The sequence below is a fragment of the Oryzias melastigma genome, linkage group LG11 (genome assembly GCF_002922805.2).
Source record: "Oryzias melastigma strain HK-1 linkage group LG11, ASM292280v2, whole genome shotgun sequence".
NCBI lineage: Eukaryota > Metazoa > Chordata > Actinopteri > Beloniformes > Adrianichthyidae > Oryzias > Oryzias melastigma.
Window position 1 is genome coordinate 9,571,302 of NC_050522.1, and position 18,047 is coordinate 9,589,348.

General features: G+C 40.4%; 2 protein-coding genes across 3 annotated transcripts; one reads left to right on the top strand and one right to left on the bottom strand.

Moving 5' to 3' along the window:
* Nucleotides 1–1,000: 1,000 nt before the first annotated feature.
* Nucleotides 1,001–10,050, top strand: sp4 (sp4 transcription factor). Of its 2 annotated transcripts, XM_024257855.2 has the most exons (7): nucleotides 1,001–1,859; nucleotides 2,075–2,145; nucleotides 4,254–4,604; nucleotides 4,680–5,886; nucleotides 6,072–6,270; nucleotides 7,273–7,472; nucleotides 7,609–10,050. In XM_024257855.2, the coding sequence occupies exons 1-7, from the start codon at nucleotides 1,853–1,855 to the stop codon at nucleotides 7,860–7,862; spliced, it is 2,289 nt and encodes a 762-aa protein (XP_024113623.1). In that variant the 5' UTR covers nucleotides 1,001–1,852; the 3' UTR covers nucleotides 7,863–10,050. The 2 variants fall into 2 exon arrangements, with proteins under 2 accessions (XP_024113623.1, XP_036070173.1); XM_036214280.1 differs by lacking the exon at nucleotides 1,001–1,859 and having other exon boundaries at nucleotides 1,877–2,145.
* Nucleotides 10,051–12,137: 2,087 nt separating this feature from the next.
* On the bottom strand, nucleotides 12,138–18,047 carry cdca7b (cell division cycle associated 7b; the record flags this gene model as incomplete). The annotated part of the gene is made up of 6 exons (XM_024260701.2): nucleotides 12,138–13,014; nucleotides 13,102–13,238; nucleotides 14,655–14,804; nucleotides 14,889–15,044; nucleotides 15,128–15,307; nucleotides 18,018–18,047. Coding segments are annotated over 6 exons (675 nt in total), but the record flags the coding sequence as incomplete, so codon positions are not given.

Genomic DNA, 18,047 nt, shown 5'->3' on the forward strand with positions numbered 1-18,047 from the left:
ATTACCCTCCCCTACGCCCAACTTCTGTGGAAGGGGGGCTGTAACCCACCCACCTACAACTAAATTTATCCCTCCAAACTGTCAGTTATGAAAAAAATAGTCTTTTTGTTTAGACTCCCACTTGATGATGTCACCAATAGACGCCGGTCATCTATGTTAGAGTGTAGCTGCCATTGTTCAGAAAACATATAGGCCTAACATCAGTTTCATAACTTTAAAAAGTCATGCTAAAACAAAAAGTCATTACTTAGCATGACACAGAACACCCTTGAGACGGAGGGCTTTGGATCCCTCCATAGAAAGGTGTTAGGTTTCCCCTTCAAAAGACAATTTCAGACGCCCCTGCCCATCCAAATGCCCCTATGATCAGAGGGGTGGGGAGAAGAATTTGGATTTGGCCCCCAGGCTATCTAGCTGCGGACAAAATGGCGGGAGAGGCGCCAGCCTATGTCGGAAACGGAAGTCTGTGTTTTCCAAAACGGAAGCTGTATTTCTATCTCTTTTTTTTGTCAAATAATATGAAACTCAATAAGTGTGCTTTTTTTGACTGGGGTGGGGGTTTTTTTCGTTTATTCTTGGCTCCTTGTTCTGGACTGTAATGCCGTTAATTGAATGGAGAGGAGCTCTGTCCGCCATCTTGGCTGCAAATGGGCCCCTCTCCTTTATTTTCATAAACTTTAACTGTATTCTCATGTAATATTTTTTTTTTAATTTTAGTTTATGTGGTTGCCCTAATACTCATCTGTATATACTGCTGTTAATATAAAAAATATTATAATTAATAATTATAAAGAAATAATTCAAACTATTATTATATGTAATTATATATAAACATAATTTAGGAAACTTTCACAGTTGGCACAAGAAACACATAGTCCCTTACTACATGAGTGGTATGTGTTGTGTAGTAATAAAGTATTAATAATAATTAAAAAAAAACTTAGTTGAAATATTTTTTTAATTAAGGAACACTTCCATTCCGCTGATTCGTCTCTTTTAGAACCCAAACTGAAGCCCTGAACCCGACACAAAAACAGCACGCCTCCCTTTCCCGGTTGCCCAACCCCCCATAAAATAGAAGTCGCCGCCCGCTTCTTTCGCTCTCACACCAACATGACTACCGCTTCAACTCCGAGACAGGCCTGCTCGAGGAGCATTATGGGAAATGTAGTCTACTGAGCTCCAGCTTATTCGAGAAGGCGAGGCTTCGCCAAAATACAACTCCCATCTCGACCCTCGCACGCCGAGTCCCATCGTCCAATCTGAATATGTGGGAGGAGCGCGTCCGCCCACAAAAGCCACAGCTATCTACTCGTATCTCCCCCTTAAAAAAACAATAGTCCATGAAAATAAGGGAACACGCTGAAAATACAAAACCCGGTGACGATTTGGTTCGGTGCACGACGGCCGGCGACGAGGCGTCCCCGCGTCGCGCGGGAGAAAACCAGCGGTGACAGGCAGGAGCAGCGAGGAGGGTGTTGTCCTGATGCTTAAATGGAAGTGGGTGGGCCTCTACGGTCACACAGTGCCAACTTCTCTGTGGATATCGATCTGACAGGCATCAAATCGCTCGCGTATGGACTCTCTATCCGCTAACAGAGACGTGCGACTGCGCCGCGAGGAGCCTTGAGGCGCGAGGACGGTCACGCGGGCTCTCTGTTGTTTCCGTTATTTGGGGACTGCTTGATTGTGCTCGCGCTTGGCACCGCCCTTCCTGGCCGGTGGGTGGTTTCGTCAAACGAGGAGATCCGCCACGGCTCAGAGCCGAACATATAGGCGTCCTCCGCCTCTTTTACCCGGCCGGCCTTCCACCGTGAACTACACCCTCTCCCTCTCGGTATATTAATGCGTTATGAGTGGTAGGTACCCTCCCCCCTTTCCGTCTCCACCCCTCTGTATCCGTCTAACAGAAATGAGCCCTTTGATATTGATGATGAGGTTACTGCTCTTTTCCCTCTCTGTCTTTGTTGATCACCTTTTGTTATGCTATATCCAATTCATGCACAAAATGTAATTTTGTTGCCTGTTAATGCTTATCGTGTGGCCTTCAAAGTAAAAGTCTCTCTTTTGACAGACTCGAAGAAGGAATCATCTGGAACTGAAGGAGGGAAAGCATCTAAAAGAGGGAAAAGTTCTGCTTCACAGGTAAAGTCATGCACTTTAATACACTTCATTAGTTTGATTTTGTCCAAAAAAAAATGTCCCCCCTCCCTCCCTCACAGCAGGCAAGCCAGACACCTCTAGGGGCGTTTCTCCAGTGAATTTCACTTCCTGCTTCTGTAGGGCCCTGCTGAGAGCCAACCCTCATGAATACAAGCTTGTCATGATCCAGCTGCTATATTTTGTGAATTATCATTTTCAATTATAATCAGTGAGTTTTTGTCTTTTTTGCATGCAAGTAGATTATTTTTACCCTCCAGTTTTTTTTATCCTGAAATTCTTCTCACCTTTTGCAAATAACTAATTTAAGCAGTTTCTTGAGTAGGATTTAAAAAAAGGCAAGAAAAGAACTGCCTGCGACCTAGTTTTTTTTAAGGGAAGAGAGGAGGTTGCATTTTCTTCCAGTGTTCTGAGAAAAGAGAAATGTGGTTCTCACACGCCCTCCCACTCGCTTCCTGTAATACCGCCCACTTCCACTGACAGTTCTCTGTCTGGTAGCTTTTATTTTTTTTATTTTTTTCAGAGTTTTTTCCTTTGCTTCATCATTTTTTCACCATCAGTTTTTAATTGTTTCTTGTTTTCCATAGATTCATAGTTGATTTTGGTTCATTTTGAACAATCCGATTCTCTGACTTTAAATCAATCCAGGACATCTTTAGCTTAAAATTCACCCAGTGTGACTCAGATAAATACCTGAAACTGAACAGCGCAGGGGAAGTTTTCCAGATTCCTTGTATTTCTTGCAAGATGATCAAGTGTAAATTAAATCTGTGTACAAGCAAACAAGTAAACAAGAACGAATGTCAAATCCATTCACATTTTGGTTTGAAAAAAATACAGAGAACATTTTTAGAGCATTCTACTACACTGGACGGTCACATCTTTGTACAAAACAAAGTGTTTCCACACTTTAAAGAGGCCATGCCATGGTATTCTCAAGTCTTTCAGAGTAAATTATATCCATATAAATGATCATATATTACCTTTGGAACACTAAAAAACAATTATTCATGAAATAATTATTTATTAGTTGTTTTTGAGTATTTATAAGTTATTTTTGTTAACTATTTTTACTGCCGTATCGCTCCTTGACGGTGCCAACCATTTCACTATGTCATTCTAGAGCCATCCTCGCCATCATGTCACCCACTAAAAAAGCATCCAACCTTTATTTTATTGATGGAGATACAGTGTAGCTCGGGTGTTTATCCCCAACATTTTGCACAGACAGAATGATGATGGCTGATGGGTTCATTTTTTGGTGAAATTCAGTCAAAACAATGTAGACAACATTAGATGAACATTTCGGAATTTATTGAAATTTTTCGATCTTTGAACATCTTCTGTTGCATTCAAGATTGATTGTGGGATAAATTGCATTGTTTCTTATATTTTTGTTTGTTTGCTTTTGCTGTTTTTATTTTTCTTTGTTTTATTATTGTTCTTTTTCGAAAATAAAATGATTAAAAATAAATAAATAAATAATAATAAAAAAATGATGAGAACTTTGTTCTGATTAGCACTGGCTGTCAACTTTCTGTTCTCTTTTTTTTTCACGTACCTTTCTGCCTTGCTCAATAATCCACGTTCAAACCAGTTATGTAACTCATGTCTGGCTTTTCCACCAGGAAATAGTCTTCTCCCTGTCTCCACCAGAAAATAGTCAGCTCCCTTTCTTGTGAAGCTAGCTAATTACCGCTAGGTTCGTGGAGAAAGTGTTAGCCTTGGTAGCCTTTTTGAGGATTACTCAGAAATGCGTGAATGGATCAAAATACCGCTTTGACACTTAAAAGCTTAAAAAGTGGATTTTTTCATGGTTTGGTCACTTTAAATATTAAATTATAGTAAAATAAACCTGCAATGTTGCAATCCAAATAGTATTTTACAGTATCAATATCTATTTATTTTTAAGTGATTCTTAATGGCATAGGTGAATTTGATGAATAATTTGCCTCAGACAGATCCATCTGGTTGAATCGTACGAATAAAAATTGATTCATCGATTTAGTCGATTGCACTTCTGTTTTGTACATGATGTTCTTTGTGAGCTGGAGACCACTCTGTCGCTCATTTTGCTTCGTCTTTTTACCCAGGATTCCTCCCAGCCCTCGCCCTTGGCTCTGCTTGCAGCCACTTGCAGTAAGATCGGAGGGCAGGGAGGAACAGAGGCGACCCAGGCCCAGGCGGGTGCCCAACAGATCCAGGTTCAGGCGGGTCAAATCCAGCTGCAGGCGGGTCAGCTACAGGGTCAGATAGTGGTGGACGCCGCTGGGGGTCAGGCTCTGGTGCCCCAGCAGCTGGAACTGGTCCCAGCTCAGTTCACGGGGAACGGTTGGCAGATCATCACAGCGGCGCCTGCCATGGCCAAGGAGAACGCCAGCCAGCCCGTCGCTGTGACAGTGGCCACCACTGTGGCTAACGACAGCTCACCTGTTGGACGGAAGGTGATGGTTTTGAAGAATGGGTGGCTACTTTTCAAACCATTTTTGTACTCATTTGATCGTCTTCTGCCTTTACAGATAAAAGCAGCAGGTGGGAGTAACAGTGTGACAGCAGGTCAGCCACAGCAGCAGCAGCAGCAGCAGTACCAGATCATCCAGGTTCAAAACCTTCCTAATGCTGCTGGCGGTGTCCAATATCAGGTCATCCCCCACCTGCAAACTGCAGATGGGCAGCAAGTACACATTAGCCCCCAGCCTGCTTCCATTGGAGCTCTGCCTGAGCAGGTTCAGCTTATCCAGAACCCGAACTCTGGCCAGACTCAGGCCATCCTTCAGCCAGCCAACCAGCAGACTATCCTCCCAAGCACAACCAATCAGACCGTCCCGCTGCAGATCCGTCCAGCACAGTCCTTTCCTCTTCAGCTGCAGACTCTACAGGGCTCCCAGCCCCCTGTCATGACCACAGTACCCATAAACCTCGGTGGCATGACCCTGGCTTTACCTGTAATCAATAACGTTGGAGCGGGCGGGGCCGTTCAGCTCATCCAATCGGCAGATGGCACATTTTCCGTTGCTAATGGCAACCAGCTGGTAACAACAGCTGTTTCTGGAGCTGCCCCTGCTCCAGCTGCAACTGGATCCACAGTGGCAGCGGCAGCTGAAGGCGACAGCGTGTCAGAGGTGGCTCAAGTCGTTTCTACGGGATCAGCCGACTCACAGGTTCAGAGCAGCGAGGCCGATTCTCAGAACCAAAACCAAGCCAACGGGCTGCAGAATCAGACCGATGCCGTCGGGACCATCCAGCAGGTGATCGTGGGTCAGGTTGGGCACCAGCTGGTCCAGCAGATCCAGCTGCAACCCCAAGCCCAGAGTCAGGGTCAGCCGCAGAACCAGCAGCAACCTCAGCAGATTCAGACCCTCCAGCTGGCGCCAGGACAAACTCTGCAGCCCATCCAGGCCATCCAGAATCCAGCCCAGGTTCTCATTCGCACTCCCACTCTGTCACCGTCGGGGCAAATCACCTGGCAGACGTTGCAACTTCCTGGAGGAGTGTCACTGCAGGGCGGCCTCGGGGCGGCTGTGCCGCAGCAGCTGACGCTGGCCCCGGTTGCAGGGGGAACGGCGGTGGGTGGTGGGGGGCTGGTATCCCTGAGCGGCGCTCCCTTGACTTTGAGTGCAGCTCAGATCAACCCGGGCTCAGGGGTGCAGACCGTCAGCATCGCAGGACTGGGCACTGCTGGGGTTCAGGTGCAGGGGGTTCCTCTCACCATCACTGGTCTGCAGGGTAAGTACATAGCGACACGTATCTAGAAGACTTTTAAATCAAGTTTGGTACCAGTTCCCACTTCAAATAAAATAGTACAAACATCTATCCTGCTTAGAAAATTTGCATTTTCGTCTCTCAGAACTGTTGGAGATCTTTTTTTTTTCTTCCCTACACAACATTACTGTTTTCAAATTTACCTTCAGGTCAAACACAGGGTCAGGATGGGGTCAAAGTTCAGTCCTCTCCAGTGACGGTCACTGTGGGCAACATGGCCTCAGGTTCGTCCCTGAGTCCGGATCAGCTCGGCTCAGTCCAGAGCTCCTCAGATCAGGAGGGCCAGCCCAGCAAGCGGCTCAGACGTGTCGCATGCTCCTGTCCGAACTGCAGGGATGGAGAGGGAAGGTATGGATAAAAAACACCATGCAGGCACAGAAGGCTTAACAGCTTGTTACAAAGTACAGAAGACATTTTAAAGAGCAGGATAGGTCTTAATCTGGGCAATTTCATTTTCAAGTAGTATTTATTGAAATGTGAAGCTTCATTTAAAGTTCCATTCTGATCAGAAATACATTAATAATCTATAAATGTTTTGAAGATTTTCATATTAATCTGATACAGTTCACATACTGTAAAATGTATTAATGAAATAATAATGAGATTGTTAATAACATACAGTGTTACGTTGATTCTCAAACTGAAAAGCTCCAAAATTGTCTCCCCTGGAGGGCATTTGAGTTTGGCCACTAGGTGGCGATCGTGCTATAGCATTACAGCTTATTCCAGAAGAGGAAGAAAGCATGAGCAAAAAAACATTTTAGGACCACTAATAGTTACTTTAAAAATACCTCCTTAAAAGATTTAAAAAAAAATCATGCCTGTGAGTTTATGAAAATGTTCATTTAGTCAATCGTTAGCGTTAGCCGTCCTATGGGAAATCCCATTATACGTTAGCATCAAGCTAGCAGACTTTAGCAATTTTAAGCTTAATTTTCTCTATATTTCTCCTCTATTTTCAGAAAAAAATGCCACAAGAACATGTTAAGAACACACATTTCATTCTTTAATAGCTTATATCTCATAAATTATTTTTTATATGTTTATGCTAAATTTATCAGAGCAAAAATTAAGTAAAATACAAGAACCTGCTCCAAGATATGTTTTTACCAGTCATTGCATTTAGTTACCCACTGTGATGGAAATTGGGTTTCGATGTTTAACATGTTCTTTTGGCACTTTTCTAATGATAGAAATTTTTTTATTATTTTGTAGTAAATCAAAAGATGATTAGAGTGAGTTGTCTCAAAAAGATGAGCAAATCAAAATCAGATTTTTGACAGACTGTAGAATTATTTTATTTAAAAATAATATATATTTTTAAAGATAATGAACCGATTTACCTTGTAGAAACAGTGGAGATCCCACCAAGAAAAAGCAGCACATCTGTCACATGGAGGGCTGTGGGAAGGTTTACGGAAAGACGTCCCACCTAAGGGCGCACCTGCGCTGGCACACGGGCGAGCGGCCGTTTGTATGCAACTGGATCTTCTGTGGCAAGAGGTTCACCCGAAGCGACGAGCTGCAGAGACACCGGAGAACACACACAGGTACGACAAAAACAAACACTTCATAGTGTTTTTATAAGAAGACATGTTTTTAAAATGTTTTAGTTTGCAAGAGTTGTGTTTTTTTAAATCAGCATAGAACCCAAAAATTGAAATCTGTTTCCTTTGTGTTCCCCAGGAGAAAAGCGCTTCGAGTGTCCCGAATGCTCCAAGCGTTTCATGCGCAGCGACCATCTCTCCAAGCACATCAAGACCCACCAGAACAAGAAGAGTGGAGCAGCCGTGGCAATCATCACCACCGAGGACATGGAGGACGACGCCGCCGAAGGCTTGGCCGACTCCCCTCAGATCGTCTCCGTGGGCTCCTGCGACCCCACCACACCCACCGCCTCCAACCACTTGGAGGAAGAAGAGGACGAGGAGTTTGAATAGATGATGGACGTCTGTTACATCGCCGAACTGACTTCCAGTTTGCTTTTTTTTTGTTTTCAGAGATCTTTGCAGGAAGTTTTTTTTTCTTAGATTTTACATAATTTTCTCGCTCCTGAATAGAAAGTTAAAGAGACGGGATCACCACGGACATATAAAATATAGAGATCACGGTCTAAAAATTAATATATAACAAATCAAGCTTAGACTGAGTGTATGAAAAAGATTAGTTTGGCATTTTACTAAATGATAGTAAGGAAGAAATTCAAAGAGATTAGCACAAGACAGGGACCTGCTGAATTCCAAACCCAAATCAGCAGCATTTTTCTAAAGAATCTTAAGGCTCAGTCTGAATTCTTCCCTTCTCCCTACCTCTAGATTTACCCCTCCAAAAGGAGAATTATGGAAAAATAGTCTCTCATACTTCAGACATCACTTTTGCTTGATGACATCACCAATACTTGCCGGATAGCTAGCGTTAGCGTGGACATGCTACAACAAAAAGTCATTCCTTACATTTATGTAAGTAATGACTTTTTATGTACATTAATGTCAGTAATGGGCTTTATATCCCTCCGCTTGGAGGGTGGGATCTTAACTATTTCGGACACCACTTGCACTACAAACGCCCCTTTAAATCGAGCAGTAGGGAGAAGGGAAGGATTCGGATTGGGCCTAACTCTATGCACACAGTTGCTTTCTTTCGTGTTTCTACCTGTCAAGCAGTGCTGAAGGTCAATCATGGTGCAGGACAGTTGCAGATCGGCTACAGAGCGGTGACAGCTTTGGGGAAACTGTGTGTGAATGAATGTGCATCTGTATTCCTGTGTTTTTTTTTTTTTTTTTTACCTACCAGAAGTTTAATCTGCGGTAGTCTTCGGGTTCGATTCAGGTGTTGATTTTTTTTAGATTAATCAACAAAAAATATCCGTTGGGGAATGATTAAAAAAAAAAAAAAAAGAAAAGCACATTTAAAAAGATTTATGATGCATTCCTATTGAGGCGTGATGGCCATTAGAAAGAAACATTTCTATAGAGTTAAGAAAAACAATCTAGCTTTCTACAACTTTGTTTGTGTAGTAAAAGCAATACTACAATGACAATCCAACTGAAACCTTGTTTACAATGTCAGGGGAAGTTTTGTTCAACGGTTTGCCCTCTCAGATGCTGTCATCTGGTTGCTGAGAGGCGTCGGAGGCAGATCTGCAGAAGTCCCGTGAGTCGGCGCCAAAAACGGCTTCAGGATTTAAAAAAAAAAAAAAGGGTTTGTCAGATGGTAGCATTGTCGCTGATGGTACATGGTGCCTCCTGTGCTCCGGTGAAGACCCCCCCTCTGTCCTTCTTTAACCCCGTCACATGACCCATGTACCACAATTGCCTTAACACAAGCTGTTGTACAGAGGGCACTTCAGAGGGAGCCGGGTGAGGAAAGCGGAGAGCGCAGGCAGGCCGAAAGAAAAGCAAGAAGAGCGGCGTCGGGTTTTGATTTGTTCGGGTATAACAAGAGGTTATCTGCTGGTGTTGCTCTGTTAGTTCAACTCACACATTCTTTTTAAGAAAACAACATTTTATAGAATTTATTAGCAGTTTTAACACCTAAGTGTGTCAGTACACAAGGCCCGTCTGTTTATGGCTAATTTATTATTTTTATTTTGTCAGATTTGTCTTTTGCTGAAGTTGTATTTGTGTGTGTTGTTTCTAAGGTTGCATGTTTCAGTTTTTTGCACTAGTGCTGCTTCTCTTCTTTACTATTTGTGCTTAAGTTTTTTTTTATATATATACATCTCACCACTGGGTTTTCTCTATTCTTTTTCTCTCTGCGCCATGTGTTTTTTGGAGGAAAAATAAAAAAAAAACCTTAAAAAAAACTTATGTTGCTTCAAGTTGATACCAAACCAATTTAGATGTTTTTGGTAACCTTTTGTGTGACGGAGGTTGTTTTTTCTTCTTTTAGTTTGGGTACTTTGTAGTGACATCTCATTTGTAAATCTTTTTCTAAAGATGTTTGTTCGTCTCCATGATGTTTGATAAATGGGTTTTTTGCCAGGTTAGCCTCAAAGGCTCCACTTGATCGATATTTTTAAAACTGGTTTGTACAAATGTGTTGTCAGTTGAAAAAAAAAGGATATCTTCATGCAGAAAATATGCTTTGCCTGCATAAACCTTGACAATAAAGTGAGTCTTAAATTTCTCTTGTTAACCTGGTTTTTGCATGCATTGTTAAAATAGAGAGATAAAATACGATCAAAATGAAACCTGTTCTACCCACCACCTGCCCTCACATCCATACATGCCCCTCCCCCACCCTTCCTGCCCATGCCACCCTAGTCACAAATTCATAAAAAAAATTAAATGGCGGCTTTTCTGTAGGTTTAATCTCCATAGCAACCATTATATTTTTTTGTCGCCTGGGGGTGACAAATAGCTCTATGTCCTTTTTAAAAGAATCAGCAAAAGTAACATTTTCAATTTCCTTGACAACCAAGGTTTTTTGTTTACCACAGCCACATTCCTAATACAGTCACATAGAATGTTAAGTCGTTTTGTTCAGTTTGAGTCGGGGATTTATGTATTAAATTTTCATAACATTCTGGTAAAAACTGTGCAAGCAGCAGGGAAACGCCACTTTTGCAAACTCGCCACGCTAACACCGATCAAAATCTGCAAACTTTTTTTCCAACACTTTTTCCCCAAGTTGCTTCTCAATGATGCTCAAGGATTTAGGAGGCGATAGATGAAAATCTCTAGGAGGAATTTGAATTTGTTGAAGGTACCTGTATAACTAAAGTTCTTTTTTTTAAATTCAAGATCTCAGCCTATTCCCGGGGTCAAAGGTCAACATATATTTTTATTTTGGTTGCTGGCTTTAACCTGGCTGTTTCTGTTTGAGATTTGATGAAGATCACTCAACAGTTTCCTTTTTCCATATTGTGCAAAAATTGCCACATTTCACATTTGACTGCAAAATGGCTACCAAGTCGTAGGTCTTGTGGCCAAATTTTAAACTTCCTTCGGATATCTCCGTCACATGTGCCTTGGTTTTGCTTTTTGATATTTTGAGCTCCTTAGAGATCTTAGCCCCATTCCTGTTTTGACATTTTCACTTGTTCTGATGTCATAATTTTCTTTCTTTTTTTGTCATTCACTATGGCTGAAATTAATTTTCACTGGGTACTGGCTGTGTTCAAATTTTGAACATATTGTGGCCTTGGTCAAAGTTTAGCTCAAATGCGCTTTAAAAATAAGAATTTTGAAAACAATCTGGTCCTTGCAGTCCAGGACTGCTGTGTGACAAAATAATGCAGCAAGTAGATTTATAATATATTTGAAATAGTCCTGTAAACTACGAAGAAGCACTTCTCAACACGAGTGAGTGTTGGGAGAAAGGTCATGCTTTCAGCTTTACAAAAAGCATCACTAAACAACAGCCTCTCTGACTCAGGTTTTCTTTGAAGCACTTCAGATCTATAAAATAAAGAAATTTGAGACTGAAAGCCTGACCTTCTGCTTTGTAACACATTCCAACACAGAAGTCAGACAGAAGACGCAAGACCTTTTCACATCCTTGTTCATAATGAGGCATCCCAATAACTCCCCGACTACTAGCAATAGAAATGTGTCCTCTGTAGAAGATATTTCTAAACCTGAATATCTCCTGATCACTGCATACTAACGAATTTACTCCTTCTGGTAACTACAGAGGATATTTGGGGCTTTTAAATTATATCAAATATGAAGGGGAGGGGCTCCAACAATTGTAGTTTATACAGATTTGGAAAAGTTGGTAGTCAGTGATAAATGTTGATTATTATCTCTATTGACTACTAATAAAATCCTGACATTTGGATTAATTTGGTGTGAGAAGGGAAAAAATAAATCCTTTGTTAATTTAAGGACAGAAAAGGAATGCACCATTCAATATAGATGATGAAGTTCAACATTTTGATCTGAGCTTAAGGGAATATGTTTTTCAAGATTTATTAAGATGAAAATTACTTATAAACAGATTTAGAAGAAAAATGTGTGATTAACTTTTTTTAAAGCAAAATTTGTTAAATAAGTTTAGTTATTCAAGTTTAGTAGCAACAATTCAAGTTAAGTTTATGAAGCTATTTTTAAAAAAGAAAGCAATTTAAGTTGTGAGTTGCAACATGTGGAAAAAATATTTTCAATAAAGGCAGTGAATTTTTGCAAACAGAATATTCAAAGCAGTGTTGCAGTCATAAATATGATAACAGGAGTGTCGTTCTGGTGCTATAAAAGTCAAGTTCCAAAAGGTGAAAGTGCAAAAAAAAAGCCTTTATTATTACTTTAAGAGGATATAAACATTTGAAACAAAAAAATACAAACATTTTGCCTTTATTAAGATGCTTAAGGGGGAAAAGAGCAAAAACAATCAGCAGTTTTTACAGTATAAATGGACTTTATTCCACAGTTCTTCCTGATATTCTAAAATATATTAATCAGTTAATGTTATATTTCCGATTTAAAAGGCAATATATCCCCAAATGTCCAGGTATTTTAAGTGTATTTTAGCAAATAAATGTACAATTCAGCACTGAATGGGTTAGAAGTCCCAAATCTGATCTGGGGTGGCCTGATTTGAAATTAAAATGAGAAACATATTTACTTTCATGAATAAGTATTGTTAGAGGTGATTGATGACAGAAGTAGAAAACCTTGAAAACAGTTCTAACTTCTCTTTTCCAAATGTTCTATTGGTCCAAAATAGAAAAAGAAACAAAAAACATTTTGGCAAATGAAAAGCTTCACAAAAAATATCTGTGATAAAAAATTTGTTTAATCATATACTTTATTAACAGTGGGGCAAAAGTTTCCAACTTTTAAAAACTAGTTTGTTTAGAACGATTCCCAAAACACAAACATCAGACAAAATATTATTCCTAAAAATATGGAAACTCAAACAATAAAAGTATCTCTACCTCTCTATGGGCCTTTACAAAACGAATATACAAGTCAAGAACATGTAAAGGTGCTCAACTTTACAGTGACTTTTTTTAAAAGTATGAAAAAATATTTGATCTAACGCCTTTATGTGCAGTAAAACAACATCTGGAGCCCCTTTGGAGAACCAGAACCCACTCCAGTGCCGGCTGTCCACTTTCCTCCACATCACTGCAGCTCCTTCTGAATACTGCAAGAGAGAGGACACAAGTTTTAGCTTTTAGGATCAACTACTCAAAGCTTTAGGATTACAAATTTCAAAGCCGCAAGAATCTACCTTTCCAGATACTTGTGGACGTTGTCATGGCCATTGTAACGGGCTAAACCCACAAGGATACCTGTGGCACAGCGGCCCTCCTTCTTACGACACAGACTGCAATTGCACACTCCCCGGCAAATGGGACACGACCATGTCTGAAATAAAAGCAAATGTTAAAAAGTCAGTGTTAATAAGACTTAAAGTTGGTGTTAGAAGTGGACTTCACTAAATGTAGGTTTTCACTGCCTCTGTTATGAAATTATGCTCCATCTAGTGCTGCCACAAACGATTATTTTAATGGATGATTTTTTTTTCCGATTAGTCGACTAATCGTGTCATGCGCAAACTGGATGTACAGCTCATATCTTAACCATCATTAGCTTTAAATTGACTAAAAACTAGATATATAGCATTACCTGAAATAATGCTAGTGCGAATGCTGTAAGCTGAATTTGGCTGCTGAAGATGCAAATGCTGATAGCTGAAGATGCAGAAATTGATCACTGAAATCGCTGAAAACGCTGAAGCTAAGAGCTGAAAACGCTGAAGCTAAGAGCCAGCTAAAATATTGCAAAATGCAAAATTAGCCTAAAAAACTGAAAAAAGCCTAAGTTAGCCAAAACAGTTAGCTAAACTCCAAAATAGCCACAAAAAACTCCATTCGGCGCCCTTGTTGACCTATGGTGGAGTTCACACCAGACGTAAAGCGTCGCGGTCCTCCACAGCCGTCTTACGCAGTGCAGCGATCGTTTCGGTGCCTGGTCTATTTTTTGCGCAAGTTGCAAGTGATCTGCGTCAATTCTGGCAGGAAGTTACATCAAGACATGATAAAATCCAATCAATTTTTAAGATATAACCAATTTTTCCCATGGCGATTGGCAAATGCGGTCATATTTTTGTATCTTAACAGACTTTAGAGATGAAAATACAGTATTCCTCTCTTATTCCCAGGGGTAAGAGACCAGAGACCTCCACGAATCTGCGAAGAGGGATAACCTCCATCTCACCCTCCGCAGCCAAATAATCTGATTCACACTCATCAAAAACACCTCTGATCATGCTTTGTATACATTTATCAGAAAACATTGGAGTATTTGGTGGGGAGAATACAGAAGTTTTCCTAAACAAGATTATAAATAAAACATAAAAAAAAGCTTGTGGTTTTTTTACTCAATGTGGCCAGCACCCAACTGTCCTGGTTCTGGTTTGCAACCTGGGGATTGGGGATCACTGCTATGGATGACATCTCTAAACTTGAATATCTCCAAAATATTGAATACTAATAAATAAATTCATTTTGGCATCTACAGTGGACATTTCAATTATGCCAGATCTGAAGAGGTGAATTGTAGTTTTTGGTAGACTTAATAAGAATTTGGATAGACAAGATTTTTCAGTCAGGAAAATATGGTTTTGTCAATAACTAGACAGGAAAAGAAATAAAAATATGTTACCAAAAACAACTAGTATGCTGACCTATTTATGCGTTTGCGGTCTTGTGTACAGATTTTATATATTTTGTCATTGCACTCCCCAAAGTGAGAGAAAGGCGCCTCTGTTTACACACTGACCGGGTCGAGCAGCACGGTTCGCACGTCCTCTCCGTATCTGTTCTTTAGGCACGGTCCACAGAACTGGCCTTTGCCCCCTCCACAGAATCCGCTGCGACACACCGTTTTGGTGTCCATAGTCTTTTGCCTGCACTGGTGGCAGGAGCTGCCCTGGAGGTAAAAAAAGCAAACAGAGTCAAGAAAATCCTACAAATATTTAAGACGTTAATGAGGAAGTGGTGCAGAATTCCTCACGTTGTCTTTGTCCCAGATCTTATCTTTGGCACGGTATGCTATGTTGTCCAGATCCTCTTCGGTGATCTCTTCCACGGACTTCACAACATACGAACTCCTCCTGGAAAACTGGCCCATTATCTTTCTCCGCTTCACGCCAACGCAATCCTCATCCACCTGTCCAGCAGCAACAGGTAATGAAACCCGTTTAGGCAAAACAGCAGGATTTATCAGCATAAGGTGCAGGACGTGTGCCGTACCTCCATCAACCTCTTGATGTCCACCTCCCTGTGGCTTCTCCGCATAGCCGGCTCGCTCCTTTCCTCAACTGCAAAGTTCTCGGGAGGACGAGCCTTGCGGGACGGGTTCCTCCTCTCTGACCCAACGTCTGGTTCCCGCCTGCGCTTCTGGGGCGATGTTTTCTGCGGTGTTCGCTTTTTCTTAGAAAAGGGGGTTCGTTCGCATTTCAGCAAAGTAAGGGTGTTTGCCGTATTGGTCACATTTCGTGTGGGTTCTGTCTCTTTTAACCCGTGTTTATGTTCTTTAATTGATGGAGCACGGTGGAGTTATAAAAAAAAAATCAATCAAAATGATACACTAATAAAGGTTTGTTTAACCACATTGCTGTGCAACATAAAAAAATGTTCTAACATGGTTATTTAAGTCTATGGTATTCAAGTTGAGGTGACCATTTTTGTGCATGTAAAACAGGGAAAGTGCTGCTGTCGAGAGCTGTGAATAATAACCCGTCAAAGTTAAAGACCCACTCCAATAAAACTGTGTTTTTAACATCTTCTTGTGACATTTTCCTGATGATGGAAGATGAATAAATTAAGCGTAAAATTGCATTTCTGAGCTAAAAAAATGCTGTTTGAAAAAGAGTTTAATTTTTGTATTATTATAATCATTCTTTGATAAATACAATCTGCACAAATAGTTTTTAATGAGAATATTGTAAAAAAAATAAATTCTTCCATTAACAAATGAAGATTATTTTTACTTATTACTTTTTGTATTATTACAATAATTCTTTGATTAATATAGATCTGCACAAATTTTCTTCTAATGATAATATTTAGATTATCGTTACTGATTAATATAAATATTTGTCTGTAGATGTTTTGACATTTGATTACATTGATTATATTAATGATTCTTCATAACCTGAATTTATTATTGTAGTGTACAAATATTTGATATTAAGTCCTGAACTGGATATTGGTAATTCATGTAGAGAAAATGGTATGGTCGAACCGGGGTGGGATTATATAAGTTCACTTCCCCCCACTCCGTTTCAAGCGATCTACTTTGATTCAATGTGAGGTTATTTTTTTTCATCTATTATTCCTGATTGCTTGAAATACAAAATTTCATTCATTCATTCATTCATTCATTCATTCATAATAAAAAACACACTGGGCAGGTCAAAAACTGGAGGACTAGATTGGCATCTGGATCAGAATTGTATGGGTGGATAACTCAAATATTCCTCGCCGTTTTTGTTGCACCGATAATGTTAGGTAGTAAACTTTATGTTTGGCCTTTTATGTGACGTAACTTTTTCAGAAACAACTTTGTACTGCTGGGTTCACTCTGAAGAAATCAACATATTAAATTGCGATAAAAGTGTAAACAGTCTTTATTTGACTCAAATCTTTCACATTAAGGTCACAGGTGATTGCTTATCTTGCACATTTTTTAAATCATTTTTCATTGTCTTTTGGGAACAGTGGTTCTCCATGAGCTCAGGGAGCTTGTGCGTATGCACAGATAATGAAACAGAGGGAAGAATTGCCAGATCGTCGTCCGTTCATAGCCGGGCCCCTAGCCCCTGTCGTCAAGTACCCACGCTGCCACCGTCCGATTTCTAAAAATCGGACGGTGGCAGAGGGACAGCAGTAAAGGACAAAAGGGTGGAAGTTTAAAATGGGACGATTATCAGAAGATTTTGGGAGTCTCCTATCACTCAGTTATCGCACTACTGCCTTCCTGCCACACATCTGTCACAGGAATGCCACCGCATGACCTCCAAAAGTCCCTGGGTGCCTGTTGCCCAATGTAAAAAAAGACTTGTCCAGTCACCGCTCAATTTTGACTTTTTCTTTAAACCTGCTGCAGCCCAATTTTGCTGAAGGAAAATGGCATTTAGGTCACAGCACAGTGGCATTTTGGCATATGTGACCACATTAGTGTCACCTTCAAGTCCTAATCCAAACATTGTTTGATCTGTTTCAAAAACGTTCCCAGCAGCCTTCTAAGGCATATTTCTCTGCAGAATGTCAGAAGTTCATTAGAGATTCACCTCTCGAGTTGTGGGCGGGACTGTAGTCACAGTTCCATTATTTCCCATCATCCATTTGTTTATACTCTCTCCTGCTAGCTTTCAGCCCCCCACACACCCAACCTAAATTACAGCCAGATACCAGCTCAGACAAGGAAAATGAAGATCCATTGGTCTGCAAGTGGGTGCATCCGAATGCAGTGGAGCAGGGAGCTTGTGGACCACACAGCATATATTCTACATCACAAGTACAATCTTTTTCAAATAACCTTTTTGTCTGCTCCTGATTTACAACAATTTGAATTAAGAAATATTAAAAAAATAAAATTTTAAGTATAATTTTCTTTGGATATGTCCTTAATCATCAGGAAAAATGTCAAAAACACACTTTTTGTTGAAGTGGGCATTTAACTCTGGGCGAGCAAAAGTATTTACCATATTTGAAATTTGTCACATTTATTTTAGTGTTGTGGGTCCCTGGGTAAAGTCTCACACGTCTTAGGAATGAGTGGACCAAAGGCCAAGAGTACAGTATCATTACTTATTTTTTTAAGTAACTTCTTCTTCTCAAATTCCTACTTTTTCAGCCATTTTCAAGCATGTTCTTAAGATCTTCCTGTGTTTTTTCCCCAGTTTGTTGCATAAAGCATTGTTTGAAATAAGAGAAAAATACTATAATTGAGTATGTGTTGTCATATCTTGATCTATTTTTTATGAGAAATACTTTTCATTGGGTATTTTTAAATGGCTGAAAATTCCCGGCAAAAGTGATGATGTAGCTTTTTATAGCGAAAGTGTTTCTAGGGTTAATATGAGGCAAATTGTTAGACATTTTTTTTCACAGTATGGGGAGAAAAATGTGCTCCCACCTGTTTGGGGCTGGGCAGTGTGAGGTCAGC

Coding starts and splice junctions, on each gene's coding strand:
- sp4 (XM_036214280.1), top strand. CDS start 1,984: ATGCTATATCCAATTCATGCACAAAATGTAATTTTGTTGCCTGTTAAT. Junction 2,146..4,253: donor GGAAAAGTTCTGCTTCACAG/GTAAAGTCATGC, acceptor CTTTTTACCCAG/GATTCCTCCCAGCCCTCGCC. Junction 7,473..7,608: donor ACACCGGAGAACACACACAG/GTACGACAAAAA, acceptor TGTGTTCCCCAG/GAGAAAAGCGCTTCGAGTGT.